At 40.4% G+C, this 19,947-nt stretch overlaps 1 protein-coding gene across 6 annotated transcripts; it reads right to left on the minus strand.

Annotated features, from left to right (window-relative positions):
- Positions 1-784: 784 nt before the first annotated feature.
- RAD52 (RAD52 DNA repair protein) lies at positions 785-19,729 on the minus strand. Of its 6 annotated transcripts, none has more exons than XM_021001493.2 (13): positions 19,642-19,729; positions 18,682-18,787; positions 15,194-15,336; positions 13,342-13,443; positions 11,895-11,988; positions 11,680-11,747; positions 11,132-11,250; positions 10,730-10,805; positions 7,659-7,855; positions 7,300-7,505; positions 4,240-4,317; positions 2,045-2,221; positions 785-1,350 (listed from the first exon to the last, which is right to left on the minus strand). In XM_021001493.2, the coding sequence occupies exons 3-13, from the start codon at positions 15,278-15,280 to the stop codon at positions 1,289-1,291; spliced, it is 1,266 nt and encodes a 421-aa protein (XP_020857152.1). In that variant the 5' UTR covers positions 15,281-15,336; positions 18,682-18,787; positions 19,642-19,729; the 3' UTR covers positions 785-1,288. The 6 variants fall into 6 exon arrangements, with proteins under 6 accessions (XP_020857152.1, XP_020857157.1, XP_020857151.1 ...); XM_021001498.2 differs by having other exon boundaries at positions 15,194-15,298; positions 19,629-19,718; XM_021001492.2 differs by having other exon boundaries at positions 19,629-19,718.
- Between the last annotated feature and the right edge of the window lie 218 nt (positions 19,730-19,947).

Below are 19,947 nucleotides of genomic sequence, written 5' to 3' on the forward strand. Positions count from 1 at the left end.
TGTGAGGTAGGTGCTATTAACAACCTAGTGCTTCATAGGCAGCAGTTCCTTGATAAATGCCAGTTATGGTTCTTCTCACTTAAGGTACAAGTGATCATTATAAATGATTTGAAGGATCCAGCCTCTTCAATGGAAGAGAGAGGAAGACAAAAGTTAACAGTTCTAGCAACAAGAACAGTCAAGAAGTACAGATTCTTAGTGAATGTCAAGTTTTAAAAGTAGGTTATTACAATAATTCCAAATATGGGGAGTGGAGGTTTTAGTAGTTGTTACTGAGCCACCCTGTGCCAACTCCGTGGCTCTGTAGGAGGCTACTGTGCTGTTTTTTGAAACCCAAAGATTTCTACTGGATCCTGAGCTGTTGCAAAGATGTTGGTCTGTAACCTTTATGCAGACTATGCTTTCAGGTATTGAAATAAATGCAGGCTGTAGGTGCCATAAAAAGGTGATAATCTCAAAAGAAAACAAGAGAAAGGGGAGCAGAAGTATTAAGCAGCAAAGCTGGGTTATCTTCCCTCCCCCCAAGGCAAATGGGGTTAAATGACTTGTCCAGAGTCACACAGCTGGTGAGTGTTATGTGTCTGGGGCTGGATTTGAACTCAAGTCCTCTTGACTCCAAGGCCAGTGCTCTATCCACTGTGCCACCTAGCTGCCCCCTGGGTTATCTTTATTCTCAAGATGTTTTTACCCCATGGGTAACATCGAATTGGTTTGGTCTCCCACTCTTAATTGAGGGAATGTGCTTAGTACTAATGGATAATAGGTACTGCTAGAAGCTGCCAACTATAGCAAATTACAATACATACGTTTTATTAACAAATTTGTAGCACTTAAGAAGGACAAACAACTCAGAGACCAATAGCAAAAGGAGAGGTATTTACCTTCACACTTCTCTGGACCACTTCTCTGAGTGGCTCTGCTGTACAGACCTCTGATTGACTGGCATTCCTTCCATAGCATTTAGGTTCTAAAAATGTTGTTGACTTCTCCTTAAGTTTTATCTACAGTCTATTTAGAAGTCAGTTACTGAAATCTTCTGGATTAAAAAAATCTGTTAAGACTCACTAGATTGTACCTCAAAACCATCACTTTGGGAAAAAGCTTTGACTAAAATCTGGTAAGTCCAAGGGAATAAGACTTGTGTCCCTGGGAGAGAATTGTAGGGAACTTAACTGGTTCTAATTCCAACCTCAGGGCCATGAAGGGGTAAAGTGCTCTTCTGCATGGCCTCCTTCTGGTATTCCTAGGTCCTTATATGGCCCAGTATCTTAAGGGTTCCAGGCCCCAGTTAATGGGAATCCAATTTTCTTTTCTTCAGGCCCTGGTTCTTCCTGTAAGGGCTACAATTCCCTGTGGAAAATTAAAAGAAACTGATCAAATGTCTGAAAATAATATGTTAAATACACACACATATGAACAACAATCAGCTATCAGTTGAACTCCCCCTCAACACTACTCTGGCTCTAAGAACACAATGGTAAGAAATTAAATGACCAGAGCATACATTAGCTTCTCACCCACCCACAGTTATACTCAAGTGATCAAAGGATAACGACAGTGACTATGCAGAACCCTGTGTTAGAGAAGATCCAAAGTTTAGATAAGAGTTTACCCAGCACAGTATGTTATGGGAATAAGATGCCAATTCAATTAGGCAAACATTAAGTATTTACTTAGTGAAAAATACAGAGGTGCTAAGGACACAAAACCAAAAATTAAACAATCTTGTTCTCAAGAGCTTATATTCCACCAGAAAGAACATATACAGCTATAAATAGAATATTAAATGGTAAGTATACATCAGGGGCACAAAGAGCAGGACTGAATTTCATCAAGGAACATAAGATCCAGATTATGTTAACAAATGGCCTGCACCCTGCCCCCTGAGGAAGAGTAGGCCTGCCCCAAACCAGAACCCTAGTCAAACAAATCAGAACAACATTCCCTTCCCCTCTTGCGCAGCTTCCTCTCTGGACTGGCATGAGGCTTTGCTAAACTCGAGACTGAACCCTGGACCTTCCCTATTCTGCATGCTCTCTGGTACCTGACAATGAGGGCCTCTGGTGGCATAACTTCGGAGGCATCTTGCCCCAAGCTGTCATGTGATTCTTTAAACCAGGCGCGGCAGGGGAGTGGGATGAACCGGGATCTGAGCTCAGCACAGGCTTGAGAGCGTTGACGTCTGCTGCATCCAAAGGGAGATCCCACATTTCCAGGTCATCTATAGATACACAAAGATCACAACAAAATACATCCACAGGAAAGCAATGGTTTCATACATCTAGCACACCAAAGCTAAATTCTCAGCTGCTGGTTTTTTTGACCAGCTAATTTTCTATTCCCAGAAAATTAACGCTCTAAGCCACACAGTCAGAAAATACAGAGAGAAAGGGAGGGCCCATAAATATGCACTGATCATGCAGATGAAGCATCTGCTTTTGTTAGGGTAAATATCAGGTGACAGAAAGCAATTTCCCTATCAGGGTGTTATCTGTGATAACTTTTAGGAACCAGAGCAATATGAATCCTACCTCTTTTTTTTTTTTTTAAACATTCTTTTTTTGTGTGTTCCAAATTCTCTCCCTCTCTCCAGCCCAACCACTGACAAGGGACGCAATATCATACCCATTATAAATGTGAAGTCATGCAAAACATAATTCCACATGTGCCATGTTGCAAAAAAAAAACAATTAAAAAAGTGAAAAAATGTATGCCTTCACTCAGAGTTCATCAGTTCTCTCTCTGGAAGTGGACAGCATTTTTCATGAGTCTTTTGGAATTGTCTTGGATCATTGTATTGATCAGAGTAGCTAAATTCTTCACAGCTGATCATCCTTACTACTGCTGTTACTGTGTACAATGGTCTCCTAGTTCTGCTCATTTCACTTTGCATCAGTTCACTTAAGACTTCCCAGGTTTTTCTGAAACCATTCCCCTTGTCATTTCTTACAGCACAATAATACTCTATCGCAATCATACACTACACCTTGTTCAGCTATTCCCCAACTGATGGGCATCCCCCCAATTTCCAATTCTTTGCCACCACAAACAGAGTTGCTTCAAATATTTTTGTATATATAGATCCTTTTCCTTTTTTAAATCTCTTTGGGATACAGACCAAGTAGTGATATTGCTGGGTCAAAGGATATGCAGTTTTACAGAAGATTAGCTGAATCAGTTCACAACTCCATTACTGCGTCAGTGTCCTTACTTTTCTACCCCAACTAGCACTTATTTTCCTTTTCTGTCGTGTTATTCTGACAGGGGTGAGGTGGTACCTCAGAGTTGTTTTAATTTGCACTTATCTAAATAATAGTGACTGAGAGCATTTTTTCGTGGCTATGGATAGCTTTGATTTCTTCTGAAAATTGCCTCTCTATGACCATTTAGAATGGCTCTTAGTTTTATAAATTTGGCTCAGTTCCCCACATATTTGAGAAATGAGGTCTTTATCGCAGAGATTTGCTGGGAAATTTTTCCCCAATTCCCTGCTTTCCTTCTAATTTTGGTTATATTAGTTTTGTTTGTGCAAAACCTTTTTTAATTTCTAATTTAATGTAACTGAGATATTCATTTTTACTTCCTATGATCCTCTCTATCCCCTTTGGTCAATAGACCTGACAGGTAATTTTTTCCTTGCTCCCCTAATTTTCTTATAATGTTACTCTTTATGTTTAAATCACGTACCCATTTTGACCTTATCTTGGTATGTGGTATGAGATATTGGTCTATGCCTAGTTTCTTCAAAACTGCTTTTTCCTCTTCTATCTAAATCAATTTCTATTATTATTTCTTTTCCTTCTTTTGGTCAAAGCTACGATTTCACTGGTACATAGAATTCTCCGGAAGAAAACTGTGTCAACCAATGGAGAACTGAAATGTCACACACATGGTATGGTCAGAGTCAGGACCTGAATTCCAGCTGTGGCCTTACAGATTCTAAGAACTGGTCTCTATCTCCCCCACATATATTTGTAACTAAGTTAACCCTTCCCTTAAGTGGTAAATATGTGAATGCCTACTTTTGGAAATTGGGATTCCTGTACATCCATAATCTGGTGCTCCCCCCTTTTCCGCTCTTCCAAGGCATTTCCAAAAGTCACTAAAAACAAAAGGATTTTTGAAAGTCTTACAGAAGAATAGTTTTTTACCAAAAGTCTAAGTCTGATTCATTCCACTTGCCCACCCACATTCTGAAAATCAAAATATGTCTCTTCACAACAGGATTTAGTTACTGACCAAAGAATTCTTCCTCAGTGAGTGGTCCTGGGATAGCAGCCACAGGCGTCCTGTGCTTCAAAGGAGGGACTCCAAGTCCTTTGGTTTGAACAAAAGAGAAAAGGCGAAGCAAAGAATCAGAGATGGAAAGAATCTCTGCAATTCAGTATCCTACTTTTAATTTAGAAGCCTGACTAAAAGAAGAAGTTCAGAGATGTTAGCTATTAAGCTGGCTTAGGGATCATGCCAGGTCACAAGCCCAGTCTTTTGACTGCCAGTCCAGTCTTCTTTCTGCTCTACCCACCTCAAATCTACAGTTAACAGTCTTTTTTTTCCCCTCACAAAAGGGAAACAATCAAGTTATTTCTTCCCTCAGCAATAAAATAAGACAGAATTCCAGAGCAGAAAGAGACTTCAAAAGGAAAGCTTCTTCTACTTCCTAATGCCCCTGAAATAAAATTTGAGGTTTAAGGAGGAAACCCAAATATGGAGCTCATCTATAAATCTCGAGTACAAAGAACAAAAAAAACTAAGTTAAGGATCAGCTGGCATGGGATAAGCTGAATCATTCTCTACTCTTCTACTGCTTCAACTTTACCCATAACCAAATTAGTTGTAAATTCTTACAAATTCTACCTCCATATGGCTTTCCTTTATCCTCTTCTCTCCACAAATACAGTCATCAATCATCCCAGTAGTTCAAGTGTTCATCACCTCCCACTTGGACTATTTATAACAGCCATAGATATAGATATATAGATATAGATATATATAGATATAGATAGATATATAGATAGATACATAGATAGATAGATATATTTTTATAATTAGTATCCCTGCTTTCCAACTCTTTCCTTTTCCAATTCATCTTCCATGGAGCTACCAAAATATTTTGTGTAAGACCCAAGTCTGACCACCCTAGGGTCTCCTCAGCTTGCCATTTAAAGACCTCCACAACCTAGTTCCAAATGACGTTGCAGTCATTTGGAAAATAATATTTTCAATATTATTTTGGGGGCAGCTAAGTGGCACAGTGGATAGAACACTGGGCAAGTCTCTTTCTGCTCTGGAATTCTATCTTTCTTATTTCACTCTGCATCAGTTCATTTAAGTCTTTCCAGGTTTTTCTGAAGTCCACTTGCTCATCATTTCTTACACCACAATAGTATTCTATTATATTCATATACCACAACATGTTTAGACATTCCCCCAATTGATGGGCATCCCCTCAATTCCCAATTCTTTGCCACCACAAAAAGAGCTGCTCAAAATATTTTTGTACATATGGGTCCTTTTCCCATTTTTATGATCTCTTTGGGATACAGACCTAGAAGTGGTATTGCTGGATCAAAGGGTATGCACATTTTTATAGCCCTTTGGGCATAGTACCAAATTGCTTTCCAAAATGGTTGGATCATTTCACAACTCCACCAACAATGCATTAGTGTTCCAATTTTCCCACATCTTCTCCAACATTTATCATTTTCCTGTTTTATCATGTCAGCCAATCTAATAGGTGTGATGTGGTACCTCAGGGTTGTTTTGATTTGCATTTCTCTAATCAAGTGATTTAGAACATTTTTTCATAGATAGTTTTAATTTCTTCATCTGAAAACTGCCTGTTAATATCCTTTGACCATTTATCAATTGGGGAATGACTTGTATTCTTATAAATTTGACCTAGTTCTCTATATATTTTAGAAACAAGGCCCTCATCAGAGATGCTGGTTGCAAAAATTCTTTCCCAGTTTTCTGCTTCCCTCCTAATCTTGGTTGCATTGGCTTTGTTTATGCAAAAACTTTTCAATTTAATGTAATCAAAATTATCCACTTTGCATTTCATAATGTTCTCTATCTCTTCTTTGGGCATAAGTTCTCTTCTCTTCTCCACAAATCTGACAGGTAAACTATTCCTTGCTCTCCCAGTTTGCTTATAGTATCAACCTTTATATCTAAATCATGTATCCATTTTGACTTTATTTTGGCTAGTTTCTGCCACACAATTTTCCAGTTTTCCCAGCAATTTTTGTTGAATAGTGAGTTTTTATCCCAGAAGCTGAGGTCTTTGGGTTTATAAAACAGTAGGTTACCATAGTCACTGAATACCGTCTTTCATACCTAACTTATTCCACTGATCCACCACTCCATTTCTTCCTGGCTTCCTTTTAAGTCCCAACTAAAATCCCACTTTCTACAGGAAACCTTCCTCAACCTCTCTTGATTCCTGTTAATTATTTCCTATTTATCATGTACATAGCTTGTTTGAATATATTTGTGTGCATGTTGTCTTCCCAATTCGTGAGCTCCTAGAGGGAAGGGATTGTCTTTTTACCTTTTTGTAACCCCAGCACTTAGCACAGTTCCTGGCACACAGTAGGGAATTCATAAGTGTTTACTGATTGATTCTCTATCTCCCTTTCCCTTTCTCAGCCAAATTACTAGAAAAAACTGTCTATACTCCCTGCCTCTCTTCTTCCTCAACTCTTTGCAATCTGGCTTCCAACCTCATCACTCAAATGAAACTGTCCTCTCTAATACTACCAATCATCTCTTAATTGCCAAATCTGATGATTTTTTTCTCAGTCTATCTGACCTCTTTGCTGCATACTCCCAGAATGCCCTCTCCTCTCTGTGCTCTCCTGACACTAACTGTCCGACTGCTCCTAAGGCTCCTTTGCTGGCTCCCCACCCATCTCACACTCCCCAGCTGTGGATGTTTCCCAAGGCTCTGTTCTTCACGCACAGCACTGTGTCCATGCCTTTGCAGAACCTCCTTCCCATGCCTGGAATGTATCATCTCTGCCTCAGAGTATCCCTCCCTTCCTTCAAGACCCAGCTCAAGTACAACCTTCTACATGAATGTCCCTTTCAATTACCTTGTTTTATTTGCATTTATTCTCTTTATATTTATCCTGCATATGCTTATATATGCACTTTTTGTTTCCCCATAAAAATGTATAAATACTCCTCGTGACTGTTTTCCTCTTAGTCTTTGTATCCCCTAACATGGGGCCTGGAACATAGCAGGCACTTAACAAATGATCCCTAGAAGAGACATGGCCTCCCATAATCCCTGGGCACCTCCTGTCTTGGGCCTCAAGGGCTCTGCTGCTGGCTCTTCTGATATACTATGACTCCGAAATTCCCCTGAAGGAGCTGCTAGTTGATCCTGCTGCCGGGGCTGCTGGGGCTGCTTCTCCATCTGCCCCCAGAACTCCTGCTGAAGCTGCTTTTGCCGAAGCTTCCTCTGGTATGTGGCATCCCCCTCAAAGGACAAGATGTTTCTGCTTTAGAAAGAGAAAGACATAGAAAGCCTAAGTCTGTTTCTCTATTACATAGAGACTAAAAGAGTCCTAATGATAGGAGTTGGAAGCTCCCTAGTATGAGTAACAGGAAGAGAAAGGGACAGAAGAAAGATGAGAGAGTTGAGGGTCTCCTACCACAAGCCATTTCCTGGCTCGCCCTCTGCCAGGATGGCTGGAGCCTCTGTGCAGCCTGCTCCACCAGGGGACATCACCCCCTTCACCTGTGGGGGTGTAGGAACCATGTTCTTTAGGCAGCTGCGATATCTTGTCTGCTCTACAGAGGGTTCAAAGTCCTGTCTTTTGATATTTGCTAGGTCCAGTTCAGATGGGAGCTATTGAAAAAAGCAAAAACATGACAATCTAAATTTTACCATACTCTGTACTATCTTTCCTCTAATTCCTGAGATAGTTAAAGCAACCCATGGATTTTATCATGTATTTTGTAAAGGACCTGACATGTTTCCTTTCAAGATATGGGATCTGTTTTTCTATTGCCAACAACAAAGTACATACTAACAAAACATTCTGCCTGAACTTCCTAACACCACTGCCACCACCTTCTCTGCTCCTACTCACATGCCTTCATCACTGCCAGAGGAAGTCAAACAGTGTTGTCTACAGGGACCACTACAAATTCATGTTTCCTAAGTACGACTGGGCCATCGCTGGTGCATGGCAATTCTGTGGACTTTTTCTTTCCCAGGATGACTCTAACACTGCAAATGCCAGTTGTCTCAAACTCTTCTGATCAAGCCCCAAGCCACTCTCCCTGCCTGGTTCCCAAAAAAAGACTTTGCCTCCTGCTTTATTAGGAAAAACCAGGCCTCCAGGCAACAGGTCCCTCGTCTTCTTGACTCTATACCCCATAAATACTTTTCATCTTCACCCATCCTCATCTCCTTTCCTCAAGTCCCTCAAGAAAAGGAGGTCTTTCTCCTTGCCAAGGATAACCCCTTTATTTGTTCATTTGGTCAATCATTCACTCTTCCTCTTTCTTACCTTCAATCACTCCCTACCTACTGGCTCCTCTATTCTTAAAAAAACTTTCACCTGACTCTGTCATCCTCTCAAGCTAAACCCTTTTACTGCCAAACTCCTACTAGAAAGAGTAGTCTACTCTATACTTTTATTTCTCCACTACCTAATCAGTTTTTAGACCTTTGTAATTTGGCTTCTGACCCCACCTCTCAACTAAAACTGTTCTCTGAAAGGTAACTAATAATCTCTCAACTGCTTTGTTTTCTGACCCCTTTTCTCAATCCTCCTCCTCCTCACCTTTCTGTAGCTTTTGATACTGACAAGCACCTCTTCCTCCTGGATACTGTCTCCTCTCTCTAGCTATTACTCTCTCCAAAATCTCCTGTCTGACCATTCCTTTTCAGTTTGATGCCAGGTCATTCTCTTCCAATCTCTCTTTTTTTGTTTTTGCTTTTTGGGGAGATAATCAGAGTTAAATGACTTGCCCAGTATCACACAGCCAGATGTCTGAGGCTGGATTTGAACTCTAGTCCTCCTGACTCTGGGGCTGGAGCTCTATCCACTTTGCCACCTAGCTGCCCCTTTCCTCTCTCTTCTAAACATACATATCCAAACTTAATTTCTTTTTTTTGTTGTTGTTTGTTTTTTAGTGAGGCAATGGGGGTTAAGTGACTTGCCCAAGGTCACACAGCTAGCATGTCTCAAGTGTTTGGTCTGAGGCCGGATCTGAACTCAGGTCCTCCTGACTTCAGGGCCGGTGCTCTATCTACTGTGCCACCTAGCTTCCCCACACTGCCAATTTTTGTCAATTCAACCTGCATAACATTTCTCCACTCTCTCGCTTCTCTTTATTTGGTTATCACGCTAATTCAAGTCCTCAACACATCTTAGCTAGACCATTAAGACAGCCTCGGGACTTGTCTCCCCGCCCCCTGTCTCTCTCCTCTCTAATCCATTCTCCATAGAAATTCCAAGACAATCTTCTTAAGGTACAGGTTTCACAATGTTACTCCCCTTGCTCAAAAACTACCAGTGGCTCTCTATTGTGTCTAAGATAAAAATACCAATCCTCAGCCTGGCCAGGCCCTCTGCAGTCCGGCTCCAACTGACCTATCCAGCCTTATTTCACAGCATTCTTTTTCACTAATGTTAAATTCTAGCCAAAGTGTATTACCAGGTATTCCTCCAATTTAACATTTCATCTCAAATATAGGTTGGACTAGATAGCTACTGAGGTCTCTGCCAGATTATATGATTTCTATTTCTGTTCATATTCTTAGATTTCTCCCACACTTCCAATGTACTTTCATCTCACAGCTACATTTCACAATCAGTCTTCCTTCAAGGTTGGGCTGTGGTGCCACCTCCTCAATTTACTTTGCATTTCCATGCCTGTGTATATTTTCTATACCCTAGAAGAATGGATTCTTAAGGGCAGAGATTCTCTCATTTTGAGTCTTTCTTTCGCTAGCACCTAGCATAACAAATGCTTAATAAATAGTTGCCAAAGGTTTTCCTAAACAGAAACATAGTAAGATAACTATGGGCCAGATAATTACAAGCCATTACTATTCTGACTGATTCAAAGCAATCAAGAAGTACTTTTTCTTCAATTTTGTACTATAACCTGAAGAATAGTCATTCTGATACGGAACATTAATTTCCTAGTGTTATCCCTGTCCAGCTGAGCACCACATTTTATTCGTTAAACTCCTGAATGAGAAATATGCCATGAAAGAATTACTTTAACTGCATAAAAAGCAAATCCTCTTCTCCACTTCAGCAGTGCTTCCAGAGAGTGTACCACAAAATCCAAACCAGTCATCTCAAAACATTCAGTTTTCCTATTAGCTCCTCTCTGCTCCAAATTATAACCAGAGGCATTGATGCCCACAAATCCTGTTCTCTACTCTCTTCCTTCTTCCTGCTACTCAATTTCTGTCCCTTTACCTCTCATTCAACAAGGAAAGTGGGCTTGTCTCTGGTTAAGACAATCTATTAAACATATTATTTGGGGCTGCCAGAGGATTCCTATGAGCTTCCTTCTTCTTCTGCCATTACCATAGTTAAGAATGTCCTTTTTAAAGATCTTTCTCAGTTTTCTCAACAACTGGATTTGGAATCTCCTCAATAATACGAAGACGGGATCATGAATTTGAATTTACCACAACATACCAAGTTATGTCCATTTATCCTTTCCCATCTGCAGAGTAATTTCTCACACATACCTGTTGTGGAAGCTTGTTTAAAGACTTCAGATAATCCTTGTCCAAGATACAGTTCCCAAGAGCATTCCCAAAACACCTGGAAATAAAAAGAGAAATGGAGCATGTGAGCGAGCAGGGTCAGAATACCACTTCTGAATAGTAGTACTAATAGTGTTTCTCTCACAACCACCCTACGAGAAAGGTAATACCAGCATTCATAACTCCATTTATAGAGAAGTGATCCCGAATTCCAGCAGATTTAACTTAGACTCCAGAAAGTCCACTGCCAGGGACCCACTATACATTTTCTAACTTGGGGCCCAGGATCCAAAGAGCCTTCTAATTCCATTATGCTATTCAGCTCAACCTCTGAAGGCATGTGTTAGAAATAAGTGATCTCTGACCAAAACCCACCCAGCTTACCTGAGTGCTCGCTTCAGTCCATCTGTCACTGCTTCCTTTCTCGCTTTCTCCAAAGACAAAGCCTTCGACTTCAGGCCCTCACTAACACCATAACCTACATCTTCATGATATGAACCATCCTGAAATAGAGGAGTTAAAACATAAGAGACTGCAACCCACCCTCTACACCACAAAGCTATCCTTGTCCTAAGGAACACTGGCCTGGACACAACCCAAAACTTCAGAACTAACCTGTTGTCATGCAACCAGACCTAGTCTGGGAGCTCTAGAAAATGCTGTGGAATTTTAATCATGTGCAATAATCCAGAGAGCTTTCTACTGATTCCAACCCTACCCACAAAGTTCATGCAGGTGGCACTTCCTTCACTTTTATTTTTAAATGGCTGATATTTATATCATACTTTAATGTTTACAAAATATTTTACTTATTTCATTAAATCTTTGTAACAACCCTGTGAGGTAAATATTATTATCCACCTTTTATGGAAGAGGATACTGAGACTGAGAGTGGTTAAGTAACTCACCTGCAGTCATAAAACTTCCCTCACCTTTAGCTGGACCCTCACAAATGCACAGACCCCCACACAGAATTTGCCATTATTGAGGTCAACAAAATCTGAGAATAAGAAGTAGAGAGAGTTACACAGAATGCTAGACTCTAGGTCCCACTTTGCATTCATACTCAGCCGCACCAGAAGCTTGGCAACTCCAGAATAAGAAGAAGTATGAACCAGAGGCCTTTGCTACCAAGAAGCATACTCACCCACATTTTGCCGTGTGACAGAATGAGCCCAGCCATTGTAGCCAAACATTTCATTGGCCAGACTGATGACTCTATGACCTTCAATGTAACAGACCTAAGGGTAGAAAAAACTTGATGAAAATCCATTACCATACTACAACGTAAACTAAATTATACCTCAAAAACTAACTCCTGAACATTCCAGACAAATTTGTATCTAGCATACTTAAAAGGACTGCCTGATCTGAAGACGTCAGAATGAATGGTCTATCAGAGTGGCAGTGAAAATATTAACACCAAACCATCACCCAAAAAGTGGCATAAAGTATGCCATGGCAGGCAGATAGCCCTGAATTCTTGAAGGCTTGCCTTTGCAATATGTATGTCATCTGAGGGCCAATCTAATGAAATCTGGAAATATTCATCCTCAGGATGCCAGTAAATAGTTTTAGGCACACCAGCTCATGAGGGCCATCTTCTAAGCTGCAGAAGGGTAATAATCTGAATTAGTGGAGAGAGGACTCACCACTGATAAAAATACACATCTTTTAAAGTCCGTCTTTCCCTTGCTGCTTCAAAGTTGCTGTGGCCAAGGAAAATCATTGCCTGGTATACAACCTTCTTGTAATGAATCTCCAAATTTAACTAAGATTTTAGATGTCAGATGTATTCAAAGGCTCTCTAGTTTACTAGCCTTCAAAATCAACAAGGATACTACCTTTGTATATCGGTGTAATCCACTGGGATGCCTGAATGATCTATGATGCTGTTGATTTGGCTGTTCCTTCCTACAACACAGATTGGAACCTCTCTATGACTCATTAGATGGTCTTTGGAAGGTATTGCTTCTTTCCGTTTTATTTAGGATGGCCCTCAGATGACAGACTAAGGCTATTGTCAGCCTCATATCGAAAATCTTTCCTGACTGGCAGAATATACCATAATTCATTCTGCTTTCAGAACAAGGGTTACATCCTAGCCATAACAAGGCACAACACTTAGGTCTTTCATGTAAGACACTGAAATAGGATATGCGTGTATTTTAAATAAAACAAAGGCACACTGAAGAGAAGTTTCATTTGATCCTCATAATAACCTTGGGGGAAAAGAAGGAGGCACAGAAGTAAGAAATGAAAGAGATCACATATCCTTCAACTGCCAGTGCAGCATATCTTCCAAAAGAAGAACTAACCTAGCCAGAAGACACATTAAATATCAGAAGTTAAAAGTAGATAGTAAATGGTAAGGGCAGATGAAACAGGAGGAAATTAAGAGATGTCCAGTCAGGTCTCAGAAGCCACAAGCCTCTTTCTCTGAGGGACTAGAAAATATCTATGATCAGAAGAGAAGTGGTTGTCTGGGTCTGTCTGGACACAGAAGGCAATAGGAAAGCAAAAGGAGCTTCTGAGAGCCCCATGTTCTTGCTGCTGAGGTCACAGAGATGACAGCTTTCAAGACTTTCTTTTACCTTTTGGCCACCTCCAGCTTGTCGGCTACTGATGTATTCAGGGCCCAGTCTTTGTCTCAGAGCATTTTGGATGGCCTGATACTCATCTGCTGTGTACTGATACTGAAAATGTAAAGCAGGTAAATTAATTCTTTCATATTCCTGCCATCACTCATCATCCCCAATACACTGCTTTGAAGCAAAAAGAGAACTATGACCCCAAAGTCATAGATGAAAAAAATACACTCTGAGAAATAAAGGAGAGAAATCTGGAGTTCTTACTTTCCACTGCACACAATTTTTTCTTCTTTCCCTCCCTAAATATACTTCACACCCAAAAATCTCATTCAATTCATTCATTCATCATAAGTTCTTTGAATACTAAGTGCAAACCCCTGCTAGGCTGTATGAAAGAAGTAAAGCTAAATAAAATGTGACTTGTGCCCTCAAGATAGACAATCTAATAGGTATTGGTATTATTATTATTACTACTACTACTACTACTACCACCACCACTACTACCAATACTACCTCCACCACAATCACCAGCAGCAGCAGCTAACATTTATATAGCACTTACTATGTGCCAGGCACTTTGCCAAGTGCTTTTTACAAATATCATCTCACTTGTCCCTGGCAGGTAGGTGCTATTATCATCACCCCTATTTTACAAATGAGGAGACTGAGGCAAACAAGTCTTGCCCAGGGTCAAATAGCTAATAAATGTCTGAGGCTAAATTTGAACACAGGTCTTCCTGACTCCAGGCCTGGTGCTGTATCTACTGCATTACCTACTATTTCATAAAACATGTAAGTAATGTAAGTGAGATTTTTTTTAAAAAAGTGTTAATGGAATTCAGAGAAGGAAGAGATGATTTCTAACAGACTGGGGAAGGCTTTATAGAGCAGTGCTAATATTTGACCTAAGCACTGAAAGATGGAAGGACCTTGGGAAGGGTGAGTATAAGGAATGGCATGAGGATAGTGACAGGTGTAGAGGGACAAGTTTGAGGAACAGAATAATCCAGCATGGCTAGAAATACGGAATAAGGGAATAGTGCTAGACGTATGTGAGATCATTAACGTAGTTGAATACAATGTGGATTTTATTCTACAAGAGGTCAGAAGTCACTGAAGATATTGACACAAAGGAGTAAAAGAATCAGTTATAGTTATAAAAAAAAGAGATAGAGTTGAAGTAAAAGCCCCATGTTCTTATTTCTATGCCTCTTCCCTGAGGACTTTCAATCCATACTTTTCAAATAGAAAAGCTGCCCAGAGTATAACTATGCCAATGAGAAAAACAGAAGACAGAGAGAGGCAGAGAAAATGACCTTGTCTCTTCCCTCTCTTGACATGACTCCATCTTTAAATTAGGTTTATCTTCAGCATAAATGAAGTAGGCACATCCACTTTCCCTATGGATAAGTTTTAACCCTCATCCTCAAACTCTTGCTAAAACTTTCATAATACATTGTAATTACCAGCCTCCTCTTCTCACTGTCACAAAGTTAGAAGATGTTGCTAACTCATACATAAAAATTATACACTCTTTCCTTCTCTCTCCATGTACAGACTATTACTGCATTGTACCTAGCAAGTCTGAAATAAAGTATAACTTTATACTGCTTTTTATAGAGAGAGATAAAGATACACACACACACACACACACACACATTTATACACTGGCTAGGAATTTTGTACATTCAGAACTCACTCAATCAATTTTATTATGAAATGTGGGGTTCTTCCATAACACAAGTGAAGACAGCTAGAACCCAAGTAATTACTACTCTTGGTCACGATAAAGTTCTATTCCCAACCAACTTCAAAGATGCCTACAGCCCCAAGTAGAAGAAACCTGAAGACTCACCTGCCCAAAACACAACACGGAACTTCCACTGGGGGTGCCAGAAAGGCTCTCATGGCTTTTAAAGCTTGCTTCCTGATTCTCAGGCATCCTGACTCTGATTTCTCACTAGGGAGCAATGGTATAATTCAAAGATCTCAACAAAACTGGAGAAAAAGAAAGAGAAAATTATAAAACCAAGTAAAATGTCTTCCTGTCTTATATTCCAGTACTTTTGCATCATCCATTTATTCATCAGTTCTCTACCAAACCAGAGTTCATAACTCTAAGGGTACTTCAGAAGTCAGATTCTGCCAGTCAAGGAATCAAGGGTCCTCTGGATTTTGCTTCTACCTTACACTTTAAAAATTATGTACCTAAAGGAAAGAAGAGGTCTCTGTAGAAAGTAAGACTTCCATCAGATCTGTATCTGAAGAGCAAATTTTAAATGTTCTTTTATATCCTCTGAAACATAAATTAGCTCTTTAAATAAGGTTGTTACTTAACTGCTCAAATAACACATCTCTTGGGGCAGCTAGGTGGCACAGTGCATAGAGCTCTAGCCTTGGAGTCAGGAGGACCTGAGTTCAAATCTGGCCTCAGACACTTGACACTTACTAGCTGTATGACCCTGGGCAAGTCACTTAACCCCGACTGCCTCACCAAAAAGCAAAAAAGAAAAAAGAAGAAAAGAAAAAGAAAAGCTACAGTAAGCATCTTTATTCAGTCTAGGTGGCCAAAGGGAGGTACTCAGAAGCCTGCAGAAACTACAAGGGCTGAGACAAAGGAGCCAAGAGAGGAAATTTGGCCTTCCAAGTAAACTGCCTTAGTATTGCAGCCAGGAAGCCAGAGGACAGTCAAGAACTTGACAGAACTCAAAGGAAAAACAAAGAGCTCTCCACTAAGGAGACTCCAAAAAGGTTAAGCATCCTCTGGGCTCTATGTCTGGGACATGAAGACTAGAACCTGAAAAGCAACAAAGTTCTTACCTAGAGGTCGTGATAACTTGACATTCTCCACATTAATATGAACCTTATGGCCTTGAAGAGCTCATTCCTCGATAAAGGACAGCCAGTGACTCACTCTTAATTACAGAGCAGATATCAGTAGAAACGAGGGCTAGCAGCAAACCCCAGAAAATATAGATCTGGGCCAAAGAGAGGCCCACCAATCCTATTGAGTGTGCAGGTTCAAAGAACCACAGAATTTTCCCTCAAGATCATTTAGTTCGACTTCTCTCTTAAGTAATCCACCCTCTGCTAAGGCACACACTACCTCCACAAGCAGCCCGTTTCATTTTTGCATAGACCTATTTATTAATAAGCTCTTCCTTATTAAGTATGAAACATTTGATTTAAATCAGAGAAGAGTAGGGGATAATTAAAAGCACTATGGATCTTCCCAAATATAATCGAGTCTAGAAACTGCCCAATCTAGTCTAGTATCCGCCTATTCAAGTCTGGCCCCCTGTTCATTGTCCATCTGTAATCCCTACTCAAGATTAGTCCTAACGGACTAAATAAATGCACAGCCATCCAACTGCATGTGATAATCTGGGCAGCATATGTTTTTTAATTACTTAGTTTTTCCTGTATAGATTACCAAGAAAATCTCATTTTTGTGGCTGTGGATTTCACTGGAGAGAATTTCATGACTCCAAGTAATCAGCAACATGTTATCCACAAACAAAAATCCCTGGAGAAACTACTATTAAGAAAATCCCATTTCACTTGGCCTTTGTATAGGACATTTTTCATGCCAGTAGCCAACATTTTTAGCAAACCTATTTCCTTCCTTTTTACTTCAAATGACATTGGTAATCTGAGGTTCACTAAACAATTTTCTGGTTGCAAGTACTAAGAAATTTCCTATGGTCTTAACATGTGAATGGGAGATTTGTTATATGCTCATAAGGTACTTTTTCTTACTACCAAATCAAATTTTTTTTTTTGTAATCAAACCATAACCACAGTGGGATCATGAAGTCTTGATGCCACTCAATCAGACATATTGCTACGAAAATGTGATTTGATAGTAAAAAGTCATTTGTGAAAGCAAGCCAGTTCCCTTCTCATATTTTCAAGGACAATAAACAAGATACATGTGTAAACAATTCTCATAACGATTTTACAGAGACAAGAAATTAGGCATTTGAACTGTAATTAATGATATCACTTTAATTACCTTTTTCCCTAATAATATAGTCTTTGGAAATCTTCACTCCCTTTGAGATTAACAGCTAGGATTGTTTCATTCTTTGTATTATTATCCCCAGCACTTTTTAGCATAGTCCCTGGTATATAATAAGAGTTTTAAAAATGTCTGTTGACTGATTATTAGATAGATATCTTGAAAATAAAACACTAAATTCAGATTGAGAAATATTTTTTGGACATAGTCAAGTAGAAACACGTAGCATTTGTTTTGTTTGACTATACATAATTATAACAAGGGTTTTTTCTTTCCTTCTTTCTATTAGGGGTAGAGTGAGACAAAGTTTTGTTAATTAAAAATTTTATCTCTACGTAAACTGATTCCCATAAGTTTACTGTTTCATGTAGTTTTCTGTGTCCTAAAGTTGATGGTTACTAAATTAATGACTTGGGTTTCTAGGAAATAAAGAACCTGACTATTTAAAAATGTACATAAGATGAGCTGCTTGCCTTTTCAATGAGGGTGGGTGGGGTGGGAGGAAGGGAGAAAGTCTGGAACCCGGAATTTTAGAAACACATGTTTAAAAAAAAAAATGTTTCCACGTGCAGCTGGGAAATAAGAAATACAGAAAATGAGGTACAGAAATCTATCCTGCCCTGCAGGAAAGTGGAAGGGGAAGGAGATAAGAGAAGGGGGGGGGAGATAGAAGGGACAGCAGACTGGGCGAAGGAGTATTCAGAATGCATGCCATCTTGGGGTGGAGGGAGGGACAAGATGGGGTGAAAATTTGGAATTCAAAATCTTGTGGAAGTAAATGTTGAAAACTAAAAATAAATTTATACAGAAAAAAAAGAAATGAACTTAGTATTGCTAGAGAAGTAACCCTCTTCTGATCAAACCCACATTGTCCCAAGGAATGCAAAATAAAAATGGAGAGCAAAAAAAAAGTACATAAGAAGCTTGGGCAATTGACTTTGTAATAATCAGCTCTCTTTAAGTTTAAAATAACTATCATTTATATCTTTCCTAAAAAGAGCTACTGAATGAAATTTTCAGACTCTTGTTCACTACTTCACCCACAGAAGTTTCAAAACTGAAAGTCATGTAGAATCACAACCAGAAGGAACTTCATTTTCACAAGGAGGAAAATGAAGTTCTCAAAGTAAAGTGATTTGCGCTAGCAGTCACACGCAGCTACTTAATGGCAGAACTAATAAGCAAAGCAAGCATTTATACAGCCCTTTAAGGTTTGAAAAGCATTTTCACAATAACTCTAGCAGGCAGGTGCTGTCATTATTTCCATCTTACAGACAAGGAAACTGAAGCAAACAAAGGGCAAATGAACCAGGATCACACACCTAGCAAGTGTCCGAAGTATGATTCAAGCTCGGGTCTTCCTGACTTCCAAATCCTGCTCTCCAGAGACCCTCAAGTCTCTTGACGTTAAATCCAAGGGTACTGCAACTACACCAATTATAAGAAATATATTTTGGAAAAAAAAGAAATATATTTCAAAATTGCCTCTATTGCTATACTATAATATCGTGGTATAACATGCTAACATGATTATAAAAGCATTAGTATTACCAATAACAATAATAGCAATATTATACCTAATGTGCACAGGAAGAAAAGTGGTATAAACACTCCCAAAACAAAGGTTTCCTTATAGACTTTTGAAAGCTAAGTCCACATCTTGAAACTCTATCCCATAAACATCTTTTATAAGATTCCCTATACCAGATTTAATTCCTGCTTTTTTTTAACTGTAGGAATTTTTAAATTTAATTGCACCTTAAGGTCACAGTTTTGGAACTGGAAAGGGCCTTAGCGGTCACCCAATCTAAACTCATTTTACAGATGAGGAAACTGAGGTCCAGAGAGGTGAAGCGCCTTGCCCAGGGTCACACAGCTAGTATCTGGGCTGGGATCCAGTTTCCAGAGTCGGGGCTCTAGGCGCCGAACCGGAGCCGACCCTGAAAGGTCACCCCCTCACCCCCCACAGCTCTGCACTCGGCCCCCTCCGGGCACCCGGGCATCCTCCGCCGCCAACACCCACAGACGAACGGGGAGGCCCGAGCGTTTGGCGGCCGCGCCGCAAGGACGGTGGTTAAATCCCGCTCTCGGAGCTCGCCCGTGGCCGGGGCTTCGGAGGCAGGTGACCCTAGTAGGTGGCGGGCCCATCTGCGGATAGGGACAGCCAGGTGAACCCTCCACCCTCCCCTGCCCATCCGCAAGTCCCGTTCGGCTCCGCTGAGCTCTCCTCCCTCCCGCACCTATCCGCACTCAACACAATCCATTTTACCTGACTCACTCACCCGCCTCCAGGAGAAGCCCAGACCCACAACCAATAGCAACCACCCAAGCGCCCAGTGCATGCAGGGAGAACAGTTTCAGGCTAATCAGAAGCGAAGGAGTTGCAGAGGGCGGGGCTAGCGGGCGGAAGCTGCAATGCAAGCTGGGAGGAGAGGAGGTGCTGGGTCGTCTCTGGGAGGAGGTCTGACCTGAGGAGGAGGAGGGAGGAAGAAGCGAGTGCCCGGGGTGAAGCCGCAAAGGCCGGTGGGAGGAGCCACTTGGAGGGAACCTTCCTACGTCGCGGTGGGTCTCCGTTGTCTGGGATGTGG

The sequence above is a fragment of the Phascolarctos cinereus genome, unplaced genomic scaffold (genome assembly GCF_003287225.1).
Source record: "Phascolarctos cinereus isolate Bilbo 61053 unplaced genomic scaffold, phaCin_HiC Scaffold_1;HRSCAF=81, whole genome shotgun sequence".
NCBI lineage: Eukaryota > Metazoa > Chordata > Mammalia > Diprotodontia > Phascolarctidae > Phascolarctos > Phascolarctos cinereus.